The sequence below is a fragment of the Spermophilus citellus genome, assembly GCF_964194105.1.
Source record: "Spermophilus citellus genome assembly, chromosome: 6".
NCBI classification, from domain to species: domain Eukaryota; kingdom Metazoa; phylum Chordata; class Mammalia; order Rodentia; family Sciuridae; genus Spermophilus; species Spermophilus citellus.
The window spans coordinates 19,860,114-19,885,769 of NC_138187.1; the positions used below are offsets into that span (position 1 = coordinate 19,860,114).

A 25,656-nucleotide genomic window follows, 5' to 3' on the forward strand; every position below is an offset into this window, starting at 1 on the left:
GCCCTGGGTTCCATCCTCAGCACCACATAAAAATAAATAAAATAAAGATATTGTGTTCAACTACAACCACAAAATAAATATTTATTAGGCTGTAAAGACATAAAAGAGGGTCCACTTTTTGTGTCTGAATGTGACAAACATAGGACCTATGCTCTCATTTCTCAAAACAGGCTCATTAAATTGTAAGAGGCTGACTGAGAATAAAAAAGAACTGGTTTGCTGCTCACTAAATTTTATTACTCAGATTAGGGCACTATCCTGCACACCAGAAGCCCAGTGTTTCTGTTAATTATTGCCAGTTAGCTGGTTCAACGGCACCTGCTAGTTTGGTAACTGTGGTCAAGTTCAAGTCACCAAATACTGATGAGGCGCCGTGTAAAGAGCCAGAGCACCAAGAAAAACAAAATGCTACCCCCTCCAGGAGCCCAGCTTGCTGAAGCAAGAGAAGGAACAATCCCATCATGAGGATCCCCTCTGCCACGGACAGCAGCCTGGGCGGGAGCTGTCAAGACACATCCCTGAGGAGCCGCACTGCAGCCCCAGGTGGGAACCCGTCCAGGAGGGGTTTGAGTCAGCAGTGAGCTGGGGGATGGAAGGCAGCAAGAACGCAAGAGGCTGGCCTGCTCCAGGGCCCTGGGGTGGCACAGCTGGACAGCCAGGTGTGCGGAGTAAGCTAAAGGCACAGGAAGAGCACCCGGGGCCAGCAGCAGCCTGCACTCTGAAGGGCCCCACCAGGCCATGCTGAGGAGTTGGGTTCCATGACATGGCTCCGGGGTTTCAGCCTCAAACCCACAGGGGGCCGGCCAGGAGCGGACTGAGCCAAAATTTCCTAGACTCAAGATACAGAGACCAACAGGAAGGACAGCGCCCTGCCCTCGAGGAGGGCACAGTCTCATGAAGAAAGAGCGCCATAAATCAACCCTTCAGCCATCCGGGTCCCATGCAATGACTCCTGCTAGTTCCAATCTGCTGACTGTGGCCATCACCCAGGTATCGAGTTTCTAGTAGCAGAATGAGCTGACGAGCTTGTGTATGCCTCCTTTCTCAGCAGACTGTAACAGAGTGATCTGGTGGCGCCTGGGCAACAAAGGACACTTTTGTGGAGTCAGTTGAAGCTGGAGCGATGAGGGGGAGGTGCTGGGTGAAGCTCTGATAGTAGAATAGTCTAAGCTGCAGGAACAGCACGAGCCTTTGCTTGGGGACAGGAAGGAGCCTGCTATGGTCCCGCTGCAGCAGACTGGGAAAAGAGGAAGCCGAGAGAGCCGCGGCCAGAGGACAGTGTGGGCAAGGGAGGTCACCGCGAGCCTCCTAGGACAGCCAGGAGGAGGGGAGAAGACATGAACGAAACCTCAGACACACAGCGCTGGGCGGCACTGGCCCGTCTGAAGGGGACTCTGGCCTACAGTGCCATATAAAATCAGACCATGGCTAGATGTTGTAATTTTAAGAAAAGCTGGAAATGCATGTTTCTAAACATTAGCTACAAAATAAAATTAAAAACTAACACCACGCCTCACAGGACAAACAGGGCTTGTCTGTGGGCAGATGGGGACAGCGGTAACCTGTACCTGGAGCCATCAGAGAACCAGCCGTCACATTTCCATCTCAGGACAAAAGGAGAGGTGGCCCCAGCGGAGAAGGGAGACCACTGCATTAGACGGAGTCCGAAGGAGGTTTGAGGAAACTCTAGAAGGTCAAGTCAGGAGGAGGTGGTGGCCACCTGAATGTAGACATCAGGAGAAAGGGCCCGGGAAGAGGCCCTTGTTCTGTGTGGGGGATGGGGCACCTCGACCAGAATAAAGAGAGAAGGAAAGGAAGAGAAGCAGGTCTGGGGCAGGAGACTGAGGACCACATGGACATGAGGGACGGGCCACGGACACCACACACATGGATCTCGACAGGCCTGGGGAAGAGATGGAGCCTGGGTGAGGGCAGGGGAGTTCACCAAGAAGCTGGTGAGAGGCCACAAGAACATGGAAAGAACACAGGGAGGAAGCACAGGGCAAAGCTCTGGAGCCCCGGTGCTGTCCTCTCCTCAAGGGCCCAGCAGTGCTGAGGGGCTTGCTAACTGCTCAGGGGACACCACTGTGATGAAGTGACGAAGGCGGGATCTGCCTTGGGCAGAGGAGTGAGGTGGAGGTGAAGAGGTAGGCACGTCTGTGACCCCAGCGGCTCAGGAAGCAGAGGCAGGAGGATGGCGAGTTCAAAGCCAGCTCAGCACCTTAGTGAAGGCCCTAGGCAACTGAGCCAGACTCTGTCCCCAAATGAAATACGCAAAGAGGACGGGATGTGGCTCAGCAGGTAAGTGCCCCCGGGTTTTAATCCCCAGCACCAAAAAAAGGGAGGGGGAAAAAAAAAGCAGAAGCAGCGACTAAAGCTGTGTCCTCCAGGACGCCTGGCTCAGGACCTTGGGATGGCTATCACAGAGGACCTAGCGTCCAGAGCAGCTGAGCCATGTCACTATGCTGAGCAGAAACCCCAGGAGCTGGGCTCAGGGGTCGGGGAGGGAGGAGGAGAGTCCAGACCATAGTCTCGGTCAGGGCCACCACTTCTCCTCTCCTCTCCTGGGGGTGGGGGGCGGGGGAGGAAATGTGGAAAAATCCACAAGGGGAGCAAGAAGTGGAAAGCTGGGAGGGTCCGCAAGGAGCTTCTTCCCACCTGAAAAGCAGGAGTTGGGGGAGAACAGGGCTGGGCACTTAAAGTCACAGCGTGGACGGCCTCCTCTGGGAAAATGACTAAAAAGTCGTAAAAGGTCAGCTGGGCAGCACAGGGCCTAGCCAGGATGCGAGAACGAAACGTGTCATCCAAATGCTGCCGCCCGCCACCCCAACCACACAGACTGTGGACACGGAAGAAAGGGAAGACAGGGCCCCTGACCGCCATCGTCCCACAGGAGGAAGAAGGATGGGGACTGCCTCAGTGCCGAGCTAGCAAGAGACCTGGAGACTCCGCCCAGAGCCAAGTGTCTGGCCACCCCGAACACAGAGAGCTGACCCCCAGGAACTCACCTGCCGAAGGCCTCCACCATGGTACAGCGAGGCTGCAGACACTTAGTCCTGATGCTGTTGGTGATGTTTTTCCTTTCCTTAAAGTACCGGCACGAGCCCTGGATGCCATCTTTGTTCTCCAAGATCATGTGGATGGGGTAGACATCCTCCAAGGGGACTGGGTCCCTCCTGGACTCCAAAATCCCAGTTTCCAGGTCGATCTCTTCATACCTGAAGATAAAGCACAAATACCAAACCCCACTTAGCCTCAGAAATAAGGTACAACTAGTGTGCTCTTCTGCCACCCCCTAGCAGGGACCAGAGGAGAGGAGACGGTGCAGCCTCTGCCCACAAATGCAGACAGTCTTGATGGGCAGGTTCCCCTGCCTATTCTAGAGAACACGGATCTTTCCAGATCCCCCAACCACCCCAGAAGGTGGGCGCTAGGACCCAAACCACCTCCTGACACGAGTCATGGCCTCTGCTCTCCCTCCAAATTCAGCGCTTAGTCTCCAGACCACTAAGTGTGGCCTGACCGATTCAAGGTCCTCCTCCTCTGTCATCTTTTTTTTTATATTTATTTTTTAGTTGTAGTTAGACTCAATATCTTTATTTATTTTTATGGGGTGCTGAGGATCGAACCCAGGGCCTCACACGTGCTAGGCGAGCGCTGCACCGCTGAGCCCCAGCCCCAGCCCTCCTCTGCCATCTTTTCATCTCCCTTTAATTATCTCTCTGGTGTCCCCATCTGTGATTACGGTTGTGATTATCACCTGCGCGTTAACAAGGCTCACCCCTGAATCCTCAGTCCAGCTTATTTCCCCCTAAACACTAATTCAATGTCTTCAACATCTAAAAACATCTCAAATTCCAGGAGCTCAGAAAGCTAATGAGGCCTCACCCCCCGGATGAGCCCCTCCTTACTATTACCAGCTCCCAGCTGCCCCTTACCAACCCCATGAGACACCCCTCTTTTCTCCCGATCCCGCCAGCCCGTGGGTCAGGCAGGGTTTCCTCTGGAGCCCACTCACATTCTGCACTGGCCTGACTGAGGCAAAAGCCCATGTGTGTCTTCACCCTGCTTCTTCCTGCCTGTCCTGCGACTTCTGCACTGTTAACCCTCCCTTCTTCTCAAATCATGTCTGTCTTCTCCACAGCCTCCAGCACGTCACTCTGCCCTGTCCCCGACCTCTCCAGCCCCACTTAGATCTTCTTATGAAGGTTCTGCATCCTGTCCTGAAATGCACACACAGCTCAGGGCTTGTCTGAACCTCCAGTCACAACACCCTCTCTCCTAACGCTGTGCTTAGCCAACAGCTCTAGCTCTAACTGCTAACTACAGGGATGACTCAGATGCCTTTCAGCCCCTCCCTCTGGCCTGCTTTCACTCCCAGGAAGCCAGATGTTTATTAAATAGAATCTTCACTTGGAAGGAAGCTCAAACCCAGTGCCAAGTATGCTCACCACGTCCCCCTCCACCAGACTCAGCCAACTACTGCGCCAAGGACAAGGACAGTGACCCTGGAGCCTGCTGCTCAGGTACCCGAGTGAATACTGATCCCCTTCCCAGGCACCAGGGTCACTGTCCTTGGCACTTATCTTTCCCTACACTTTACATCGTCACCAAATTCTCTTGGTTCTTTTGACTAGTTGTCTCCAATTCACCATCTCTTCTTCTTCTTCTTCTTTTTTTAAGAGAGAAGAGAAGAGAGAGAGAGAGAATTTTTTTTAATATTTATTTTTTAGTTCTCGGCGGACACAACATCTTTGTTGGTATGTGGTGCTGAGGATCGAACCCGGGCCGCACGCATGCCAGGCGAGCGCACTACCGCCTGAGCCACATCCCCAGCCCTCACCATCTCTTCTCCATCCCCCATTATATCATCAGCTCAACACTGGCTGATCACAACTAGATCACTACCAATCAGATTCACTCTTTGCTTCTGGTCTGACCCACCCTTCATTGGTTTCCTATTGTGTTTTTGTTAGTTTTTTTTTGAGGAGGGGGGGCAGTAACAGAGATTGAACTCAGGAGCACTAGGCCACCAAGCCACATCCTCAGCCTTATTTTTGTACTTTATTTAGAGACAGGTCTCATTGAGTTGCTTAGTGCCTTGCTTTTGCTGAGGCTGGCTCAGCCTCCTAAGCCACTGGGATTATAGGTGTGTGGCACCGCACCCGGCTTCCTATAGTGTTTTTGATAAAAGATAAACTCTTTTAAGTGGATGAAATAATTACCGATTACCTGTCAGTTAAATTTGATTAGAAGGAGAGTGAATTTTTGATCCAGATTTTCTGGTTCAAATTCTAGAATCTGTTCTTGCAAGTTGATGACCTTCAGCAATTCACTCAAACCCTCTGTGCCTCAACTTTCTCTTCAGAAAATGGGGATAATAATGCCCACCTCCTTGTGTTTTTATAAAAATTAAAACCTGCTACATGTAAACATCTTAGAACAGTTCCAGCTCATAATAAGAGTATGTATGTGCACCAACTGATGTTCTCTACTTCTGATTCTAGACTTGGGCCAAACTTTGCCTATTTCTCTTCTATCACACTTTCACGTTTGCTGTTCTTCCAGACCACCCCATTGTCAACTGGTGGCCAAAGCCCAACCTTTAAGTCCTGTCTTGGACATTATTACCCCGGGAACCTTCCTGACCTCAACAATATGACTTAAGAGCACAGATTTCAAAGACAGATGGCCTGGGTTCAAATCAATACTTAGTCACTTAGTGCCCCCCTGCCCCGAATCTTGGACAGGTCACTTAACCTCTGTGACTCTATTTCCATTTCTGTAAAATGACGAAGACAGCAGCACCTACTCGTAGGATCATAGTGAGGATCAAGGAGCTCAATTTCCCGAGGCTCTTAGAATGGCACTTAAGGCAAGCACCTAATAACGGGCAGCTATCAGCATTCCTGCTAAGCTCGCTGCTATGCCTGAGCTCTCCAGACTGACACTGAGTGAACTCTCCATAAAGGTCTGTCTGTGGACCCCCAGGTCTTCAGTCTTGCTTTGAACTGCCTTCCTGCTCCAAATCTAGCATCCAACATAAAGGAAATATCCTAAGCCTGAAGAATATCACCGACTCCCCAGCACCCCCAAACACACACAATGGGGCACCATCTGATGACTCCCAAACTTCATCAGACTCCTGGGCCCTGCCAGCCTCGAGGACCCCAAAGCAGCCTTCCCGGGCTGGGGCTATGGCTCAGTTGGTAGAGGGCTTGCCTGGCATGCACAAGGCCTGGGTTCGATGCCCAGCACCCAAACAAAAAAACACAAACCACAAAACCAAACCAGCCTCCCGCCGCGCTCCCGCCCCTCCCGTCGTCGGACGCCAGGTCCTCCCCTGGCTTCACCGCTTTCCCGCCCCGCTCCCAGCTCCATCAGACCCCGGCTGCGCGCGCGCGCGCCCGCGGGCCCGGCCGCTGACCGGTCCTGGAGCTGGAGGTCGGGTCGCTCCCGCGGCTCCTCGTAGAAGCTGATGCCCGGGTGCGTGGCCAGGGCCCGCCACAGAAACTCCTGCGTGTAGGGCTCCAAAGGCAGCGGGAAGGGAGGCACTCGGGATTCCAGACGGCTCCACAGTGCGGGCAGACACAAGCCATCCAGCCCCTCGAGGGCCACTTCGTCCAACAAGGACTCCAACGCGTCCATGGCTGCTTGAATCGGCGGCGCCCAGAGCGCCTGCGCACCCAGCCGCCGAGGCCCCTGGTTCAGCGCGCCTGCGCACAGCGATCCGCGGGAGGCGGGTCGGACCGGGAGATTGGAGGAGGAGTTCTAGCGCGCTGACGTGACGTCACGCCCCTCGGAGGCGGGTTCAGTGAGTGGAGCTCCGCCGCCATTGGTCCGGAACCCCGCAGTAACCAGGGGAACTGCAAACAGTTTAGGGGCCGCTTCCGGTTCGAACACCCGGAACCGCCGCCTCTAGGGATGGACGGTGAGTGTTCGTGGGCCCCTCCGGGAGGTCGGGCGGTTATTCTCTCAGGCCTCCCTGCGCCGAATACTAGGCCGTAACCCCCCTGGATCACCACTTCCCGACCCGGGATGTTCTCCAGGCTGAGGGAAAGCAGGGCTTAGTGGTCCGGCGTGGGGAGGAAAGGCGGGGGGCGTGGTCAGTGGCCTGGCCCAGTGCCAAGCCGTGGTCGTGGGGGACCTCGACCCTGGCCGGGGCCCAGAGAAGGGAATTACTGTGGGGAAGGAGCAGTGGAGGGTGGCATTGCGGGATCTGGGAATTGGGAAGGAGGGAAGGGTAATCCTGCCAAGTGCGGGAAGTCTGGGGAGGTCAGGAATGTTCCTCTTCTGTGCTTTGGCGTTGATTATAGCAGCCCCCATTCACAGAGTCCTGTCTGGTGCTAGGAACTCTGTAAACGCAACGCTTGGCCAAACTTCGCAGCAGTCCTTTGAGGTCAGCGTTAACTCCGTTCACAGAGAAGGAAACTGGGGCCAAGAAAAGTTGAGTAACTTGCCCAAAGTCAGACACTGAGTGACAGAAACAGTGAGGCACTGTCTCTGGAGCTGAATTAGGGGGCTTGAGATTTAGACGTGTTTTTAGGGATTTTTTATCCAGAGGTTGCCGATGCGAATGTCTGCAGAGTCAAGTTTAGTTGGGCTGGAATGGGACTGTGACTGAAAATCAGTTTCCCCATCTGAAAGGGGAGCTGCTCATTCAACTATGGCCTGCTGTCTTCTTGGGGGCTTCTCAAAAAATCATGACAGCTAATCACTCTGAAGTCCAGAAACACCCTGATGGGAATCATGGTACTGACAATCAGAAGCCATCTGGAAATAAGTTATTCTGATTTCTCATTTTCCAGATGGGGAGACTAATGTCTAGGGAGAATGGCAGGATCTGCCAGAACCCAGATCATTTTTCTTACTACACCACTGATCCATTCTGAAGAATTTGCATCCCATTGATATTCTCTGAATGCAGTGCAGAAAAAAAATGTTTTTAATTGAGCATTCCATCATGTGCTTAGTAGATAGATATCTTTGCCCTTTGGGCTTCAGCAGTACCATAAAAATGTCTTACCAGCTTACCCTGTGGAAAGGTCAGTGTGATATTGTTAAAAGGACAACAGTCCTCAAACCTTTTAGGTCTCAAGATACTTTTATGCTCTTCTCTGAAAAGATCTTTGTGTCTATTATATCTACAATATTTACCATATTAGAAGTTAAAGCTGGAAAATTCTTAAAACATTGTCAATTCATTTGAAAATAGCCGGGCACAGTAGCATATGCCTGTAATCTCAGCAGCTTGGGAGGCTGAGGCAGGAGGATTGCAAGTTCAAAGCCAGCCCTGAGCAACTTAGCAAGACCCTGTCACAAAATTTAAAAAAAAAAAAAAAAAAGGGCAGGGGACAAGGCTTAGTGTATAAGCACCATGGGTTCAATTCCCAGCAAAAAGAAAGAAAGAAAATAACAATAAGCTAATTACATCCAAGCATAAATATGTATTTAATGAAAAATAACTATATTTCTGCCCCCTACCCCAAATAATTAGTAGGAAGAGTGGCCTTGTTTTACATTTTCTCAATTGTCTTCCATGTCTGGCTTAATAGAAAACAGTAGACTCATTTATGCTTCAAGATCTGAACTGTTTCCTAATAACAATCATGCTGTTTTGACCAATGTATATAAAGAACTGGTTTCATATGGCTGTATAACTGGAATAGGAAGGAATATTTCAATTTCCTTTTGGGTAACTGTAGATACTCTTATGACTACACCAAACTTAGCAAATGGTGGTTTGTTAAAGGTCAGTCACCGAGTGGTATCTGAAACTATGTGAGTGAACTTCGGTACTCAATTGCATTAAAATCCATTAGCCTCTCTTGACCTTTGACTGGCTGTTTTACCCCTATATGATTTTATAACATTATCCATTTGTCTTGTTAATAAGTTATGCAAATATTCCAAGTGTTGACATTGGTAATTTCCAATACCAATACCTCACATTCGTTAGTATCACCACCTATGTCATTTTAAAATAAATGTAAGTGTTGGGAAGCTATTAAGCCGGCAAGGTAATAGAAACAAGTTTTCCACTTGTTTTCATTTGAAAGCTTGAATTTTATCATTGGCACCAAATATATTGTCAGTTGTTTCCTTGAAGTGATAGCCATTTGTATTTTAGCAGATGACAGCAAAACATCCAGGTCTGGAGAACTACAAGTCCTCTGTTGTTCATTTGAGTAGAAATGACATTCCATACAAGATGTGGTTGTTCATCTGACAGCTCAAGAAATTGAATAGGCATTTTCTGGGACCAACCATTGTTCTTGGCTTGTAGCGAAACTGGTTTATGTGTGCTTCCTTTTTTTCACACAGAATATTAAAAAGATGTGCACTCAGGCTTGGGTTGTGGCTCAGTGGTAGAGCACTTGCCTTGCAGGTGTGAGGCCCTGGGTTCGATTCTCAGCACAACATATAAATAAATAAATAAATGTCCATCAACAACTCAATAAAATAAAATAAATAAAATATATCCAATCCTTTTTTTTTTTTTTTTAAAAGATGTGTACTCATGGGTTGAGATTATTAACTGTTTCAGGATATTCTGAAGTGGAGAAGATTTTTTGTTTTTTGTTTTTTGAGAGCATGCAGCAGTGAAGTATATAATACTAATAAACTATTAGTGTAGCTACTAATACAGTTGGGCACCACTGAATTGGTTCAGGCCACAAGCAGTTTTACCCCCCTTGCATTGCCTTATGAGTACAGATGTCAACAGAGAGAAAAAAGTCTTCACATTACGATGAGAATGGTCTTGTCTATATGAATCCTCCTTCTCCCAAGACCTTTGGAACACACATTGGAAAACATTGCTACCGAACATTTCCAAGAAACCTGTTTTATTGCTTCTACTTGTCACCATCTCTGCCCTCCTGGAACATTATTTTAGACCCATGGAGGAATCTGTTCCTTTTCTGATTGGCTACAAAAAAATCATTTATTCTAAGAAAGAATTTACCTTAGGTGGACGTAGTGGCACATGCCTGGAATTCCCAGTGACTCATACCTGTAATTCCAGTTGCTCAGGAGGTTGAGCCAGGAGGATCCCAAGTTCAAAGGCAGCCTCAGCAACTTAGTGAGGTGTTAAGCAACTTAGTGAGGGATGTGATGTGGCTTAGTGGTTAAGTACCCTTGGGTTCAATCCCCAATACCCCCCTCAAAAAAAAAATTACCTTAAGATTAGATTTAATCATCAAAAAATCCAATTTTCCATTCTAACTTTTGAAACATTGATTTATGCATACTTTTTATAGGCACATATCTATTGGTTATACCGATATGGGCCTTAATGAATTATGATTCTAGCCAATTAGATAAGCCAAGTGTGTCGGTGTCAGATAGATGCTTATATCCTAAACTCACATAAACTTAAATGTCTAACAAGTATCCCCCAATTGGACTATTTGGTTTATTCTGCAAGTCACCAGTGCTGGTTTCTTTCTTTGTTTTTTTACCATAGCTCTTTACATTTCCCCTTTGACTTTGAGCCTATGAACTTTGACCTTTTTGAGCCTCAGTTTTCCTTTCTGTGAAATAGATGATGTTTTGTGGACTCAGTGAAATAATGCACTAAGGCACTTGTCAACCAGTGTGACCCACAAGAAAACATTCCTAGAGGGAGCAGATGGTGTTATTATCTGCAAAAGTTAGGACTTCCAAACTGCTGACAGAAAAGGGAGGTGCGTCTGATGAAGTGCTTGAGCAAATAATCATCTTTGTAATGAGCTCGAGCTTTGTTTAGGAGAAAGCTCCATGTTTGACATTGCTTATTTGCATAAAAGTAATTGGCAGTGTGTGTGAGTCTTAAGCCTATGAAAATGTTCACCCTTTGTAAGAAAGTCAAATTCTCTCCAGTGAAATGGTTTAGGAAAAAAAAAAAACCAACTCAGTTGGTGGAGAACATAATAATTAGACAAAAGTTCAGCTCATCAGTGTAATTAGAAAGGACTTGAAAGTTGATCCTTTGTTTTGGCCCCCCCAGAACAAATAAGTCAACATTTCTCCTGTTTATACTGTTAATTTGCTCAGCAAACTTTCTCCAAGAATTAATAATGGCAAGATGAAATTTAGCCTAGCTTGTCCAAATAACCCCAAACTGCAGAACGGGTGACGGTTGAATTACCAAGGTTTTGCCCAAAGTACGCAGTCAGTGTGTCTGGTCTGTTTTGTCCCTGTGTTATATTCATCTGGGCTCTTGATAATTTGTTTCTCTTTCTACTTAAAATAAACCAAGCCAGGCACAGTGGCACATGCCTGGAATCCCAGCCGCTCCAGAGGTTGAGGCTGGAGGATCACAAGTTCAAGGCCAACCTCAGCAATTTAGTGAGACCCTAAGCAACTTAGCAAGACTCTGTCTCTAAATAAAAAGTAAAAAGGGCTGGCGATGCGGCTCAGTGGGTTAAGCGACTCTGGATTCAATTTCCAGTATGAATGAATGAATGAATGAATGAATGAATGAATAAATATTAAGCAATAATTAAGAAGATAAAGCTGGCAGAGTGACTGAGTGCCCGGGTAGTCTGTGTCCACTCTGGGTTCTCTGCTTCCTTCCTGCCGTTGCTTTCAGTGTTCCTTCCACCCTGTCGCTTTGGTTACAAGAAGGTGGCCCACCACGCTGTGTTTTGCTCAGCTGTGTCCCTGGCGGTGTTCCTGGAGCGACTCCTGGAGGGACTCGGTGGCATCCTATTGGGGTCTGGGCACTGGGATCCTAAGGTACGAAAATAAGTAGGATTGAATCCCGGTGAAGGGTAAATGGGAGTCTGTTGCACTGTTCTCTGACCTTTCCTGGGCCTGAGGAGAGGCTCACTGATGGAGCCCGTGCTGAGCATGAGCCTCTGGGTTCCATTCCTGGTACTGCCCCCCCCCCAAAAAAAAAAAATACTCTGTAGTGTGTCATGAAAGACCCATGTTGGCCCTGTCCCTGCCGGTGGTCTGGAGAGTCAGCCACGGGCATGGCCTGCCCATGGAGCTGGTAAGAAGAAGAGAGTTCAAAAAGGCCCCACTGTTGACCCCACCACTGAGCTGAAATCCCTCCTGGGCCCTCAGAGTCTGCCCTGGGCTGGCCTCTTCCCAGGTGGGAGGGGCTTGGGAGGAGCTTGAAGCTGTCACCTAAGCACTTTGCATAAGAGTAAGAAAGTGTGGCTCCTGATGTCCTGTGGGGTTTAAACAGCCTGAGGCCTGCTCTGGGGAAACAGCCTCCCATCCTCACCCCTCTCACGCCACGTGTGTTTCCTGTCATCAAAATGGGGATTTCATATCAGACCCTGAACTTTGCAGTCTCCTGATAAACCAGGTGCTTTGGCCCCACTGGGTCTGGCTGGTCTCGCAGGCCCATTCCCCCGGCATTGAACAGCACTTGACCTTGGACGTGTGCTATAGGTCATTCCTCTCTGGTTGGTGGTGCCGGTCTTTGGTGCTGGTCAACGTTGCCTACACCTTGCCTTGAGCATTTTGGCCTCCCTGTGACATCTGAGATTTCAGCCCCTGCCCAAGCCGTCCCAGGAAGCTGGCCATCCTCTGAGCACCCATATTCCTTCCTGCCTTCCTGCCTCGCCTGCAGGGTGCCCTGTCACCCCACAGATGGCAGCTCAGGTGTGGGGCTCCAGCCTCTCTCCCTCTTGGAGGCTGGAGACCCAGGCTGGAGTTTTGTACGCCCAAGGTCTGGCACTTGAGTGTTTGCTGGGTTGACATCGTAACCAGGAAAGTTTGTCCCCTCCTGAGTCGCTGGCCAGTCTCCATTAAGCAGACAGAGAAAAGACCCCATAGCAAGCCTCCAGGGACCTTGGCTGGTTCCTCTTCCCCCATGGACCAGTGTGGCTCCCGCAGACGCTGTCCTTCAGAATATTCAAGCACAGCCTTAATGCGGCTCCTGCTCTGGCTGCCCTTATTACCCCGTCCCACCCCCCTTGTCCCCGCTCTGCTGTCAGCCATCTGTCCTCCGCATCTCCTATTCCAGGGAGGCCCTGCCTGGCCGTGGAGGCCACTGCTACCTTGACCCCACCCTTAGCTGATGGGTTCTCTGACTCCACGTGTCCTCAGGGACAGAAGAGTCACTGGCTGAACCAGCCCCTGACAGCAGGTTGGAGCACCACAGATGTCTGAATCTGAAGTGAGCTCGCAGGGTCAGCGTGTATGTGTGTGTCCTCCCCGAAACAAAAGAGTCACAGACTACTTAGACACATTTTATGAAATCACAGATTAGAGCTGGAAGCAACCTGAGAGATCTCGTCCACGATCCCCCTTTTGGGGACCCTGAGGATCCCATGCAGAGGTTACAAGTTTAGAGTCCTGCTGGGCCAAGTAACACAAATACGCGGTGGCCGAGGGTGATTTCCTTCTGCTTTCCGCGTCCCTTCCTGCCCATACCTAACCACGGTCTGCATACTCAGAATGTTCTCTCACTTCCTAAAGCTGTCTCCCGACTCCCTCTGTTATCTGCTGACTTCTTGATGCACACAGCCTCCTCTGCCTCCACATGATCTGTTAAAAAAGAAGGCATAACTGTACCTTCCCGAGTGTGAGAATCCAGTGCGTTAACAGATGCACAGCCCTTTGGTGAGGGCCTGGCTCACAGGAAGTGCTTTTGCAGGTACCTGTGACGATGGTGGTGGGGACTCGATGGTGGTGGTGATGACGATGGTGGTGGGGATTCTCACTTTCGCTGGATACATAAACCTTCATTTTATTTTTGCCATAGAGAAGAACCTCCCAGACCTGCTGATAAGTGACACTTTGGACGTGACCTCAAGGGCAGGGAGACAACTGGGAGAGGTGGGGTGGGAATCGGAGGGCACCGTGCCATCTGGCGGGCTGCTGCCCTCAGCTCCTGCAGCATCGCCGGGCAGGCATGGGGCTCTGCAGTGCCAGAGCATTCAGTTTTTCACAAGAATCCAGAACTTAGGATTTTAAAATGTGAAATCTCCTAAACTTTAACTGTTGGCTGAAAAAAACATTTTTTTTAACATTATGGAGTCTAGACAAACATCTGCTGGCTAGAATCAGTCAGTGAGTGACTTGGATCTAGCCTGATCCTTCTCATTTATTAACTGTGGGCTGAGGCCGGGGGGCGTTAGGGGCCCAACTGATGTGCGGCTCAGGAATGGGGTCATCATGTCCAGTTCTGTTCGAGTCCAGCACTCCTTACATGCCACCAGGCCTCCCTGGTCATGAGCTGTGCAGTCTGAAGCTCTGCCTCTTGTCTCCTTTGAGACGAAGATTCCAGAGATTCATAGCAGGACCTTCCTGGAGAGGATGAATTCATCCATCTGAAGCCTTGGAGGAGTGGCTGGCACATAGTAGGCTTTCAGTAAAAATACGCATCTGGGGAAGGAGCACATCTTTTTCCTTAGAATTCTGAAGGATCTCATGTGCCATCTTCCATATTTGTCAAGGGAGTTTGGCAGGTTATCTTGGGGATTTAAATAGAGAGGAGGTACTTTAACTCGGCCACACACACAAATGCAGAGTCCTCTCTGGCATCCGTTGGGGACCGGGTGGTGGAAGGGGCTGGCTGGGGGGGAAGTGGGATGGGTCGAGGAGCCTGTGTGATGGATGCAGAGAGAAACCAGAATCCATTCCAGCCTGAGAAGCATGTTGTCACAGAAGCCACTGATCCGATTACACAAGTGCCGCGTTTACTTACCTTTACTATTTCAAATGGGAAGAAATCAATATTTTCCAATTATCTCCAATGGAGTATCGAACTTACTGTGTCATATTTTGTTTCACCCTCCCAGAAAGGGCAGGGGAAAGGGCTCAGGAAATGACACTGTGAGAGAAATGAAGTCTTTTCTGCGTTCGCAATCCTGCTCCTGTCCCTTCCGGCATTGTCCATTCAAAAACTCAGCCATTCATTGGTGTTTGATTCTAGAAATATCTACTGTGCCGCCTCCTCCATGCCAGGCACAGCCTCAGGTTGGGGAGGTTGGGGAGGCCGGTGATAATGGAGCCCTGCAGCAGCCTCGGGTGTCACGGAGCTGCTGTTTGGTGGGAGCCACAGACCGCAGACATGGTAGTGTGAAAGGTCAGACGGGTGCTTTGCGGGTTACAGAAGGGAGTCTGGGGTCAAGTTCACTCAGAACAGAGGTCACTTGAGGCTGAGAGTTGGCCGTTAAGGAGGAGCCCATACGAGACTCAGGGAGGGTGCTCCAGAAAGAGGGGAGGAGAGGACCAGGGCCCTGAGGCTGGGAGTCCTGGGCCAAGGAGAAGTAGGATGGTCAGCACCAGAGAGTGGGGACTGGGGGCGGGGGCAGGGGAGCTGAGATGGCACTGGCACTGGGCCACACAGAGCCTGTTCAGTCAGGGCAGAGGGTGTAGGTTCTGTCACACACACAGGGAAGCATGGAGGAAGCAATATGGTCTCGTTATTATTTGGCTGCTGTGGGGAATCTGGGCAGGAATGGGGGCCAGGCCACCTGCTGCTGGTGGCAATTAGAAAAGCCCAGGGAGAGGCCCGGGGCTAGTGGGGGCTGATGGAGAGGAGTGGACAGGCAGCCTCGGGGTCTGTTTGGGAGCCAGAGTTCATTAGAATTCACTGAGGTCCCCAGATAGTCAGGAGCTGTTGGAGGAGAGAATAACTACCCAGGACCTGCTGGGGCCAAGTGCTTGGCAGGCACTTCCCCTAAGTGGAGTTGGGACTGCAGGACTCCCAGACAGGTAAAGGGGGGGGGGGGGCAGCCTCGTAGCCACTGTACAGCATTGTCCCCAGGCTCTCACCTAATGAGGAAAGCGGCCACAGAACGCATGGCTAAGCATTTCTCAACCAAGTGAGCGCGCGGCGCGGTGTGCAGGATATATATAACCATTGTAGGTGCCAGCTGCTGTTTGGGTTTGGAAAGGAGAAGAGGAGCTTAGCATGACTTGTTTATCTCAGGTAATTTGGTAAACTGGGCTCTGGGAATTTGAGTTACACAGAAAATGCAAAGGAAGAGTGACAGGGACATTGTTTCAGGCTTTCAGAAGGCGGAGTGGAACTTAAAGACCCAGAACCAGCCAGGGGCACACGTGGGCCAAGAAGGGAGCGTGCAGGTGGCAGAGTCTGCCCTGGTGGTTGTCCCCAGTGTCTGTAGGAGAAGGTCCCAGCACCCCCAAGGATGCAGAACCTGAGAACCCTGACGTCCGTGGTATTTGCATGTGTCCCTTGTGCATCTTCCTGTGTTTTAAATCAACCCTAACACAATGTGAATGCCGCACGGGTGGTTGTCCTGTTGCATTATTTAGGGAATAACAACAAGGGAAAAAGCCTGGGTGTGTTCAGTACAGATGTGGGTTTTCCCCCAGATGTTTCCCCTGGGCACTTGGTGGAGTCTGCAGACGCAGAACCCAGAGATCCAGAGGCCATCTCGGTGGGAAAGCTGGAGTCTGCGCTCCTCTGCCCGGTTACCTGTTAGGTCGGAAACTAGGGGCCTCTTTTGTTGAGCTTTGATTTTTTTTTTTAATTACTTGTCAACATTTAAAACTGGACGCTTTCTCCTAAGCCTGGGTCTACTGCTGCTTCTTCAAACCCAATAGAACACGACCCGCGTTCCCACACGGAAGCCAGCGGTGGGGCTGAGCCCAGACCCTGTCCCCTCAGGCTGGCAGCTGTCCCCACCTGCCCAACCCACCCTGTTGCCTTCCTCTGCCACTCCTATCTGCCTGGTCCTGGCACATGGGCGTGTTTGCACACCCCAAGGTGGACGCCAGAAGGAGGGTTAGGGGACACGCAGGGAGTTGGAATGGGGCGTCCTCCCCGCCCCCGCTCTCCTGAGCACGCAGCAGCCGACCAAAGTCAGGGGTGTCGGGTGGCTCTGCCTCTCCATGCAGCTTTGTGGTCGAAGGTAGCAAAGCTGTCACCAGGGAAGAGCCTGACTGGCAGGTGCCCAGCGAGCACTAGTGACCCACCCTGGAGAAGCCCTGTTTCCAGACAGCCCAGGGGCAGGCCTTCAGTGGCCCGCCTTTATCTTTTTCTGCTGCTCCTCCCTCCCTGTCATCTCTGCCATTTCATAGAACCTTTGCCCGCAAGTAAACGAGTAGGTCACCCACAGGCCACTGGCGTAGCTAAGGAACTACTGTTTCAGTTTCCAGAAACAATTTTTTTTTCATCGCATCATTCTTCTCTCTCACCCGTTAGAGACGGGCCTCTTAAAAGGAGGCATTTGTCCTCTGGAAACACCGACTTCTCTTTCCAGCCAGCTCCGGGGTCCTGAGGTCCCGGTGGCGGCTGCTCCCTGCTCCATCTGCAGCTCACACTCCCGCCCCCTAGGCCTTGGCCGGGAAAGGCTACAGTATTTCTTATGTGGTTTTTTTAAATTGAATCAGCTTTTGCATACATCAACTTAAAATATTATTTAAGTTTCAAAGAAATATATTCTTTGAAACATATATATATATATATATATATATATATATATATATATATATATATATAATATTTTATATTCAAAGAAATATAAAAGTTAAAACCATGTAGAACAGTGTGTGCATTTCAGAGTCACAAGTGCCTTTGGTTCTTTGTACAAATAGAACCCAGAGGAGTAGATCTTCTTTTTCCTCAGCTTCTTTCAGAAAAGAAAGAAAGTTTTTGCCCATTGGTTTTTTTTTTTCACTTACAATTCGACCATCTTTTAAGCCTATGTGAGAAGTGCGCTGTGAGGAGCACCCCTCCGGCCCTCCACAGGGTCCTCGCCCCACCCCTGGACACACCGCACTGACTCAGTGGTTCCCTGCGGATGGGCTTGCCACTGATTTCTAATATTTACCTTTCGTCACTGTCACCGAAACACCTGACGAGAACCACTGGAAGGAGGGACGATTGATTTCTGCTCCCGGTTCCAGAGGTTTCTGTCCATGGTCGGCTGACTCCATAGCTTTGGGCCCAAAGTGAATGGTGGAGGGGCTCAGCTTATGGCAACTAGAAAAGAGAGAGAGGAGGAGGGGTGCGGGGAAGGGAAAGAGAGAAAGAGCAAGGAAGAGGCCAGACACAGGTGGCCTCCCAGGGGCGCGCCCCCCCATTTCCTGCTTCCTCCACACATGTGTGTCTACCCTGCCTGCAGGTAGAAGATCCTACTCCACTAGAGTCTGTTGTCTCTTGAGGATTGGTCCCTGAGGAGGTCAGAGCCCTCGTGAGCCAATCACTAAGTCCCCACTTCACAATTTTCCAGTACTGGGGGCCAGACCAGTCTTTGGGGGACACTTTATATCCAACCACGACAGATATGTGTTTCCAGTTTGTGGAGTATTTCTCCACGGCACGTTCCCGCAGTGACCTGGTTAGCTCAGAGGGAATATGAGCTAGAGCTTTTGAGAATGTTGGCGACACATTCTCCAGAGGAGCAGCGCCATTCTGTGCTCGCCCCGCAGTGCCGTCTCCCAGCCCAGCCCCCGGTGTCGTCAGGCTCTGGATGTGTGCTCGTCTGACAGGTGAGAGAAAGCAGGGACCCTGTAGGATGCTCGTCCTGTCATGAGACTGCACAGACATGAACGAGCCCAGTGGGAGCCCCACGGAACTGGACAACAGAAGTAAGTTCCCCTCTTGTGGGAGTCCATCACCCTCTCCATCCTGCTCACCCCCCCAGCCCAGGGACAAACAAATTCCTCTTTTAGGGGGAGCACCAAGGATCGAACTCAGGGGCACTCGACCACCGAGTCCCATCCCCAGCCTGATTTTGTATTTCATTTAGAGACAGGGTCTCCCTGAGCTGCTTAGCACCTGCTGAGGCTGGCTTGAATTTGCAATCCTCCAGCCTCAGCCACCTGAGCCGCTGGGATTACAGGTGTGTGCCACTGGGCCCCGCAACAAATTCTTTATTCAAAGGTCCGTGTGCTGAGGAGCTCTGCACAGGCTTTCTTTGTCTGTAGGAGTCCCACCAAGTCACCTGTCTTCTCCAAAGGCCCAGTGGGACTGAGTCCAGCATCAAGAACCCTCTCCACAGTCACCTCTTCATGTCTTTGCCGTCCTCCAGATCAGCAGCTTTATCTTCTTTGGGAAAGAATTTTCTTCTAAGCTCCTTATTAATTGCTCTGGGAGTCCAAGACATTTAAAAGCTAAGTCACAGAAAAAGTCCCTTAACCCAGACTCTTTCCTCACACATTGCTTTTTTTGGATGGGGGGGCGATACCAGGGATTGAACTCAGGGTCACTCAAGTACTGAGCCCCATCCCCAGCCCTACTTTGTATTTTATTTAGAGACAGGGTCTCACTGAGTTGCTTTGTGCCTCACCATTGCTGAGGCTGGCTTTGAGCTCGTAATCCTCCTGCCTCAGCCTCCTGAGCCACTGGGGTTACAGGTGTGCGCCACCGCACCCCACTCCCCACACATTTTCATACTGAATTTGCTCTTGTCCTGGGCTTTAACCACCTGACTGAGGGCCAGCGTGGCTGAGTGGTTAGGAGAGCAGGCCTCTGGAGAAGGTGCCCAGATTCACATCGAATCTCCCCTGCTTGTCACCCGAAGAGTTTCTGGAGCGGGGACTTTGACTCAGGACAAATGGGGTCCTTGCTGTACATGACACAAAAGAATTCCAGGATATGCTGGTCAGAGACACATTGATTTAAGAAAGAAGATTACACATTCAAGGGAGAATGTGGGCTCTCTCAAGGGAGAGACCTTTTGGAGTTACAGTAAGAAATGTGCATTCAAGGGAGAGCGCTGGCCATTTTGAGAGGGAAAAGGTTCGTGGGTAAAATGAGGAATCCTCATTCAAGGGGCTTGTGGGCCTCTCCAGGGAGGACAGCGCCCCGGGGGGTGGGGAGTTGGGGTAATACTTACAGACGGACCGGAGCTAGGGCCCAGGGAGAGGTGGAGTCGGCAGTCAGAAGGCCCATGCCAGTTCTTCCCATCCTGATGGCACATTGCCCATCATGTCACTCTTGATAGGCAAGGGCATGAGTCAAGGACATGGATGGGTCTAGGGCATAGGCAAGGGCAGGGACTAGAGAATGGGGCTGAGCTGCTGTGAGTTGCTTGTTTTGCATTTCAAGTGTCCGTGGATGTTGCCTGCATTCCAAGGGTTCCTGGGTGCACTCTCTCCACCCACCTCCCCACCTCCCTCAGTTTATGAGGGATTGAACCCAGGGGTGCTTTACCACTGAACCACATTTCCAGCCCTTTTTATTTTTTATTTTGAGACAGGGTCTTACTGAGTTGCTTATGGCCTTGCTAAGTCGCCCAGGCTGGCCTTGAACTTGCAATCCTCCTGCCTCAGCCTCCTGAGTTGTGCTGGGACGACAGGTGTGTGCCACCACACCAGGAACACTTCTCTTTTGAAGCTCAGTATAGTTTTCTTTTTCCGTATCCCCAAATTCCTCTCATAATCACTAGCCATGTGATACTGGGCAGGTTTCTTGACCTCTTTGGGACTCAGGGCCCTCATATGACGTCTGGGATCACCACAGCAACTGGGAGGAGCCACCCAGAAATGAGTGGATGTAAGTACTTGGCCTGGAGCCCAGGGCCTGGCTCATGGTTGACCCTGACTCAGGGTGAGTCCCCTGGGTGATGGTGGTCATGATAATGGTGGCATGATGAAGCTAATGGTAGTGAGGCGGGCATTTGGGAGCACACTGAGCCCTGACACTTACAAGGCACACTTTTGTGGCCTCGAGTGAGCGAGCAGTTTAATCTCTCACCATCAGTTTGCTTAATTCTCTTTTCTCTGTTTGTTTGTACCAAGAGAAATAGTATCTATCATCTAAACCTAGAGTTAGCAGACCACAGCCCAGGGGTCACTTCTGACCCACTGCCTGCTTGTGTAAATAAAGTTTTATTGGCACACAGCCACAGCCATTGTTTACATGCTGTTTGTGGCCCCTTTTGTGCTACAGTGGCAGAGTCAAGTAGCTACACTAGAGACCTCATGGTCTTAGGACCTTATGGCTGACACAGTCAAAAGTATTTACTTTCTGTCCTTTTTACATAAAAAGTTTGGTGACCCCTGATCTAAAAGAGAGGCTGTGAAAATCTAGGCAGATGCTCTGCGGACAAGCTGGCTGCACAGGTGTCAGTGGGGCGGAGCTGCACCAGGCAGACCTTGAACTCTCCACTCTCCTCCACCCATAAGGAATGGAGCTAGGTTACCATATGAGTCAGGAATAGCATAGGACTATACTTTGCATACGTGTTTCTATTGTGTTCTCTGCATTTCCATATGCACCAAATTTATGCATTCATGAGTCTGTGCTCTGTAGACTGTACTTTACAGGTGGCTCAAGACTTTATTCCAAAGGGTAATTAACCACTGAGCTACATCCCCCACCCTTTCATATATTCGTGTGTGTGTGTGTGTGTATTTTATTTGGAGACAGGGTCTCACTGAGTTGCTTAGCGCCTTGCTTTTGCTGAGGCTGGCTTTGAACTCACAATCCTCCTGCCTCAGCCTCCTGAGCCACTGGGATTACAGGCATGCACCACTGTGCCCAGCTCCAAAGGTAATTTTGACATTGATTTTCTTTTGCCTGATGATATCAGAAAGGAAGATGTGACTCCCCTGTAACTGGTGGCTGTGAATATCATCTGCCTCTGGGGCAAAGTAAAACTGAAGTATCAGAACCTTCTACCCATTGAAAATAAATCCTAAGTGCAGATAAAGCCTCTCTGAAATCCTAAGTGGAAGAATAGTATTATATTTACAAAAATTCAGCGCATTCGCTTCCTTTTGGCTTTCCCCAGGCACACATCTGTTCCATAAAGAGAAGCACATGCGCATCATTTACATTCGGCCTTATTTGTTGCTTTGGAGCTGATGCAGGCAGGTCACCTTGCAAAACGCAGAGGAACACCCCTTTAATTTTGCAAATGGCATATATTGATATTAATGTCACCTTCTCCAGCTTCCCTCCCAGAGTTGTGGGAATAAATGAGGTACAGGTAGGAAGATGCTCAGAGATGCTACGTGCAGCCGACAGGCGCAGTGGATCTGGTTACAGCGCTTCTGTCCTTGGCAGGAAGCAGCTGTCTCCACATGGAGCTACCTGGAGCAGAGGGAGCCCAGGCGCGGGCCAGGCTGGCCAGCCTTCTGGGGAGGTTACGTAACAAATGCTCATAATTAGAGCGAATTATCTTCGTTGGAAAATAAGAGAATTATTTCCCAGTTTAATGAATAAAGACGCTTCTAATTAACTCCAGTAGAGAGACCTGCCTTCAAATTTCAGTAGTTAAGTGCTGTAGTCATTGTATTAATATTTTGTATTTATAGTTCACCCTGATGTTTTTCTTTTTTATTTTTTTACTATGCTCATTGGTGTATGGAATTTTTGGAGATGAAGAGCAAACCCAGAGAGGATTCAGCCTCTCATTTAAAGCAAACAAAAAATCAGAGGCAGCTCTGGCCCAGAGAGATCCTATGACTTATGTCCCCCAGGAGTCAGTGTGACCAGCAAATAAAGGGGCTGCCGTGTGCACCCCTGGCCCAGCTCTGTGTCCCTCTTGCTCCTGGCCTTTCTCTGGCTCTGCTGGGTCCTGCTGGCCTGTTACGTGTCTCTGTTCCCACTGAAGCCCCCGGTTCTGTCAGCAACCTGGCCTCCCAGCCGCTCTGTCCCTTCCAGCACAGGCCTGTCTGCGGGCTCCTCCTGCATCGCGTGGGCTGGCGTGGGCTGGCTGCCTGGTACTTCTCGGTCTCTGGCTGGCCTTGGGGCCCGATAGGAATCTGCAGATTGGCGGCCAGAGCAGTGTGCCTGGGGGCTTATGGGAGTGGCTCTGTCTGGCTCCTGCTCCAGAGCATCTGGCTTCAGGTCAGGATCCAGTCAGCCCAGCCGGCTCTCGCAGCCCCTGAGCAGTGGGCTCTTTTAGTTGTTTTGTGCATGTGTTTAATAAACTTTGTTTTTTGTTTGGTTATTGACTTGATTATTTGAGTGGTACTAGGGGTTGAGCCCAGGGTGCTCCTCCACTGAGCAACAGCCCCAGCACTTCCTTTTTATTTTTATTTTGAGACAGTATCTGGCTGGGTTCCTGAGGCTGGTCTGGCACTTGGCGGTCCTCCTGCCTCAGCCTCCTGAGTCGCTGGGATCCAGGCATGCGCACTCCTGCTGCCTAATGAACTTCATTTTTTTGGAGCAACTTTAAGTTCACAGACAAGTTAAGCTCCCGTACACCCCCAGCCCCGCCCCCCACAGCCTCCCCCACCATCAGCACCCCACATGATCCACTGCACATTATTCTGGGCCCAGAAGACAGTCATATGCAGGTGTCCCTGGGTCACAAAGCAGGCACACAGTCAGTTTCAGGTCGGTCCTTCTGTCTCAAAATCCCGGCATTTATACTGTGCCCCGTGGCACCCACAGCGTCAGAGCTCACCCGTGAGGATGAGGATGAGGATGTCCTGGCCATGTCTGTCTCAGCCAATCTCCAAGTTCCTGGGCTGGGATTCTGATTGCCTGGGGCTGAGTCAGGGTCCATCCCTGGTACCGCATTCTGAGATTTGAGGCCTGGGATCGTGTGCCCTCGTGGCCTCCCTGGGTCCTCACTCCATGGGCAGGGAGGAGGAAAGCAGCAGAGGGCAGTGTCTCTGGTCGGTGAGCTGAGCAGGCGCCTCCCAGCTTTCTGCTACTGTAACAAACACCCGGAGCAGTCAGCAGGAGAGAGGAAAGGTTCATTGTGGATCTCAGTTGTGCAGCCTTCTCCACGGCCTGGTGCCGTGTCACTGTTGGGCTTGTGTCGAGGCAGCATGTGCCGGGGGGCGGGGGGAAGCCGCTCACCCCAGGGTGAGCAGGAAGTGGGACGAGCGGGAGAGCGAGAGCGGGGTCCCAGCACCCGCTTCCAGGGCATGTCTGCAGGTGACTTTCCTTCCTTCCTCCAGGCCCACCCCCGAAAGGTCCCCCACCTTCCAGCAGCACCGTGGGCTGGGGACCAGGATTCAACGGGGGCCTTGGGGGACATTCCACTTGGGAACTGTAGCGACAGATAACTCCGCTTTCTACTGTGACGGGTGACGATCCTTGTCCTGCATCCCCCAACTCCTTTTCTCTAATGGCCTCAGAGTTTGTTGCCAGAAGTTCCTCCCGGGGGCTCTGCTCGCCCCTAGTCCCGCTTTCTTGGAAAGATCACCCTCCCAGGGGCTTGACCACCAGTGGCAACCCCGCCCCTCCCCCCACAGGAGCCTAGACCCCCGGGAGTGGCCCTGTCCAGTGGCAAGCATCTCCTGGGCGCCTCGGCCCCACCTCGTGCCTCGCAGCGTGCTGTCTCCAAGCCTTTGTGCTCCTGCCTTTTGAGTGCCCCTGTCTAATGGGCCCTGTGATTGTGACAGTCTCACAAACGGCCACCTGGGAGCAGAGCTGGGCAGTCAGGAGCTGCACTGGGAACGCACAATGGCTCCTGTTTGATGTTTGAAAACCAAGGTAATTCATTCATCTTCCATCAAGGGAGCCTTGTGCAGTGGACCCTTCCAGAAAAGGTGTGGAGACGGCACCTGGAGAGGCGCATTTACATGATGATGCCTCTGAGTTGAATCTATGCATGCTTTCAAATGTTAGTCTTCAAGTTTTCCAGAAAAGCAACAATTCTCTCCGAAATTGCCCATTATGTGAAATGCAGGTGATTACTGCTGATTCACAAGGCAGCGCCACCCAAGTGGTGAGAGTGGGGCTTTGGCGCGGCCCATTGCTATGCACCGTCCAGGTTTATGTGTGTGCGCACAGCGGAAGGCTTTTTAGTGGAAGGCATTTTATATAATTTCAAACAATTTAATAGAAATGTAATTCCACTGGGAAAACTACAGTCCGCCGGCCCTTTCAGAGAGCAGATAATGTTCCAGATTAAAGGGCTGGAGCTTTCTTCATTATAGTCAAATAACGTGAGCGTGTGAATCACCGTTTTTCTTGCTGTTGGGGTATTTCAGAAGTGTGCCATTTTCCCATTATAATAATAGGCTCCATTTTCTTAAAATCATTTGATTATGATCGGTCCTGTCTATTCAGTTTGCAAATAAAAAGCTTTTGCGGTGATAAACTAGCTGTTCCCAGCAGCCTCAACCTCTGCTTCTGCCTTTGAACCGCCACAGGTCAGACCCTGCGAAAGGCTCAGAGAAGTCGGTCCTGCTCTCGGGAGAAAAAGGAGGTAAATGTGCCACTCGTGAGGGCCAGGGGGAGGCCACTGTGTCTGAAAGGACCTGGGGAGCCGGGTGGTAAATAAATATGCTGGGTCCTCCTCCTCTTTTCTTACTGAGTTGCCTCCTTGGATCCTAGACCAAATTAGAGTTGGCAGCTAGACTTGTCAACCCAGTGTCACTTAGAACAATAATGTCTTCCAGAGCATATCAGTTAGCTGCATGTAATAAATCACTCCGATTTCAGTGGATTAAAATGTGCATTTGGTTCCTGGTTCTATGAATCGGCAATTTGGGCTTCCCCAGTGGTTGTGCTGAGGGGCTGGCTCTGCTGATTCTGGGGACCCCCCCTGCGTCTGCGCTCACTGCTGTTTCCCTGGGGGCAGCCTGGGCTCCGGCGGGGTGTCATTTCTCCCCACAGGTTCTCATCTCCCAGCAGGCTGGCCAGGCTTGCCCATGCGGGACTTCTGGGTTTAAGAGTAGGAGAGTGGCAGCTGCAGGACCTCTTGAGTCACAGGCCTGCAACTGGCACTTTGTCACTCGTGCCACTTTTTAAAACGAAAGGATATTTGCAAGGCTCACTGGGTCTAGGAGCTTCAAAGCAAGTCACAAGTTCAGCCCAGACTCTAG

The 25,656-nt window shown here is 50.6% G+C and overlaps 2 protein-coding genes across 5 annotated transcripts in view; one reads left to right on the plus strand and one right to left on the minus strand.

Moving 5' to 3' along the window:
• GTF3C1 (general transcription factor IIIC subunit 1) overlaps positions 1-6,692 on the minus strand; it is a 64,773-nt gene extending 58,081 nt beyond the window's left edge. Inside the window, exons 1-2 of the mRNA XM_081298366.1 lie at positions 6,428-6,692; positions 3,009-3,218 (exon numbers count right to left, since the gene is read on the minus strand). Coding sequence (XP_081154492.1) covers positions 3,009-3,218; positions 6,428-6,648 — 431 coding nt within the window. The 5' untranslated portion in view covers positions 6,649-6,692. The remainder of the gene's footprint in view (positions 1-3,008; positions 3,219-6,427) is intronic.
• A 101-nt stretch (positions 6,693-6,793) lies between these two features.
• The window catches only part of KATNIP (katanin interacting protein), a 144,661-nt gene continuing 125,798 nt past the window's right edge, over positions 6,794-25,656 (plus strand). For 3 of the 4 annotated variants that reach the window (XM_081298362.1, XM_081298364.1, XM_081298365.1), the window contains exons 1-2: positions 6,809-6,931; positions 24,982-25,037. In XM_081298362.1, coding sequence (XP_081154488.1) covers positions 6,925-6,931; positions 24,982-25,037 — 63 coding nt within the window. In that variant the 5' untranslated portion in view covers positions 6,809-6,924. Of the gene's footprint in view, positions 6,932-24,981; positions 25,038-25,656 lie in introns of all 4 variants that reach the window. The other variant, XM_081298363.1, reaches the window with a different exon arrangement.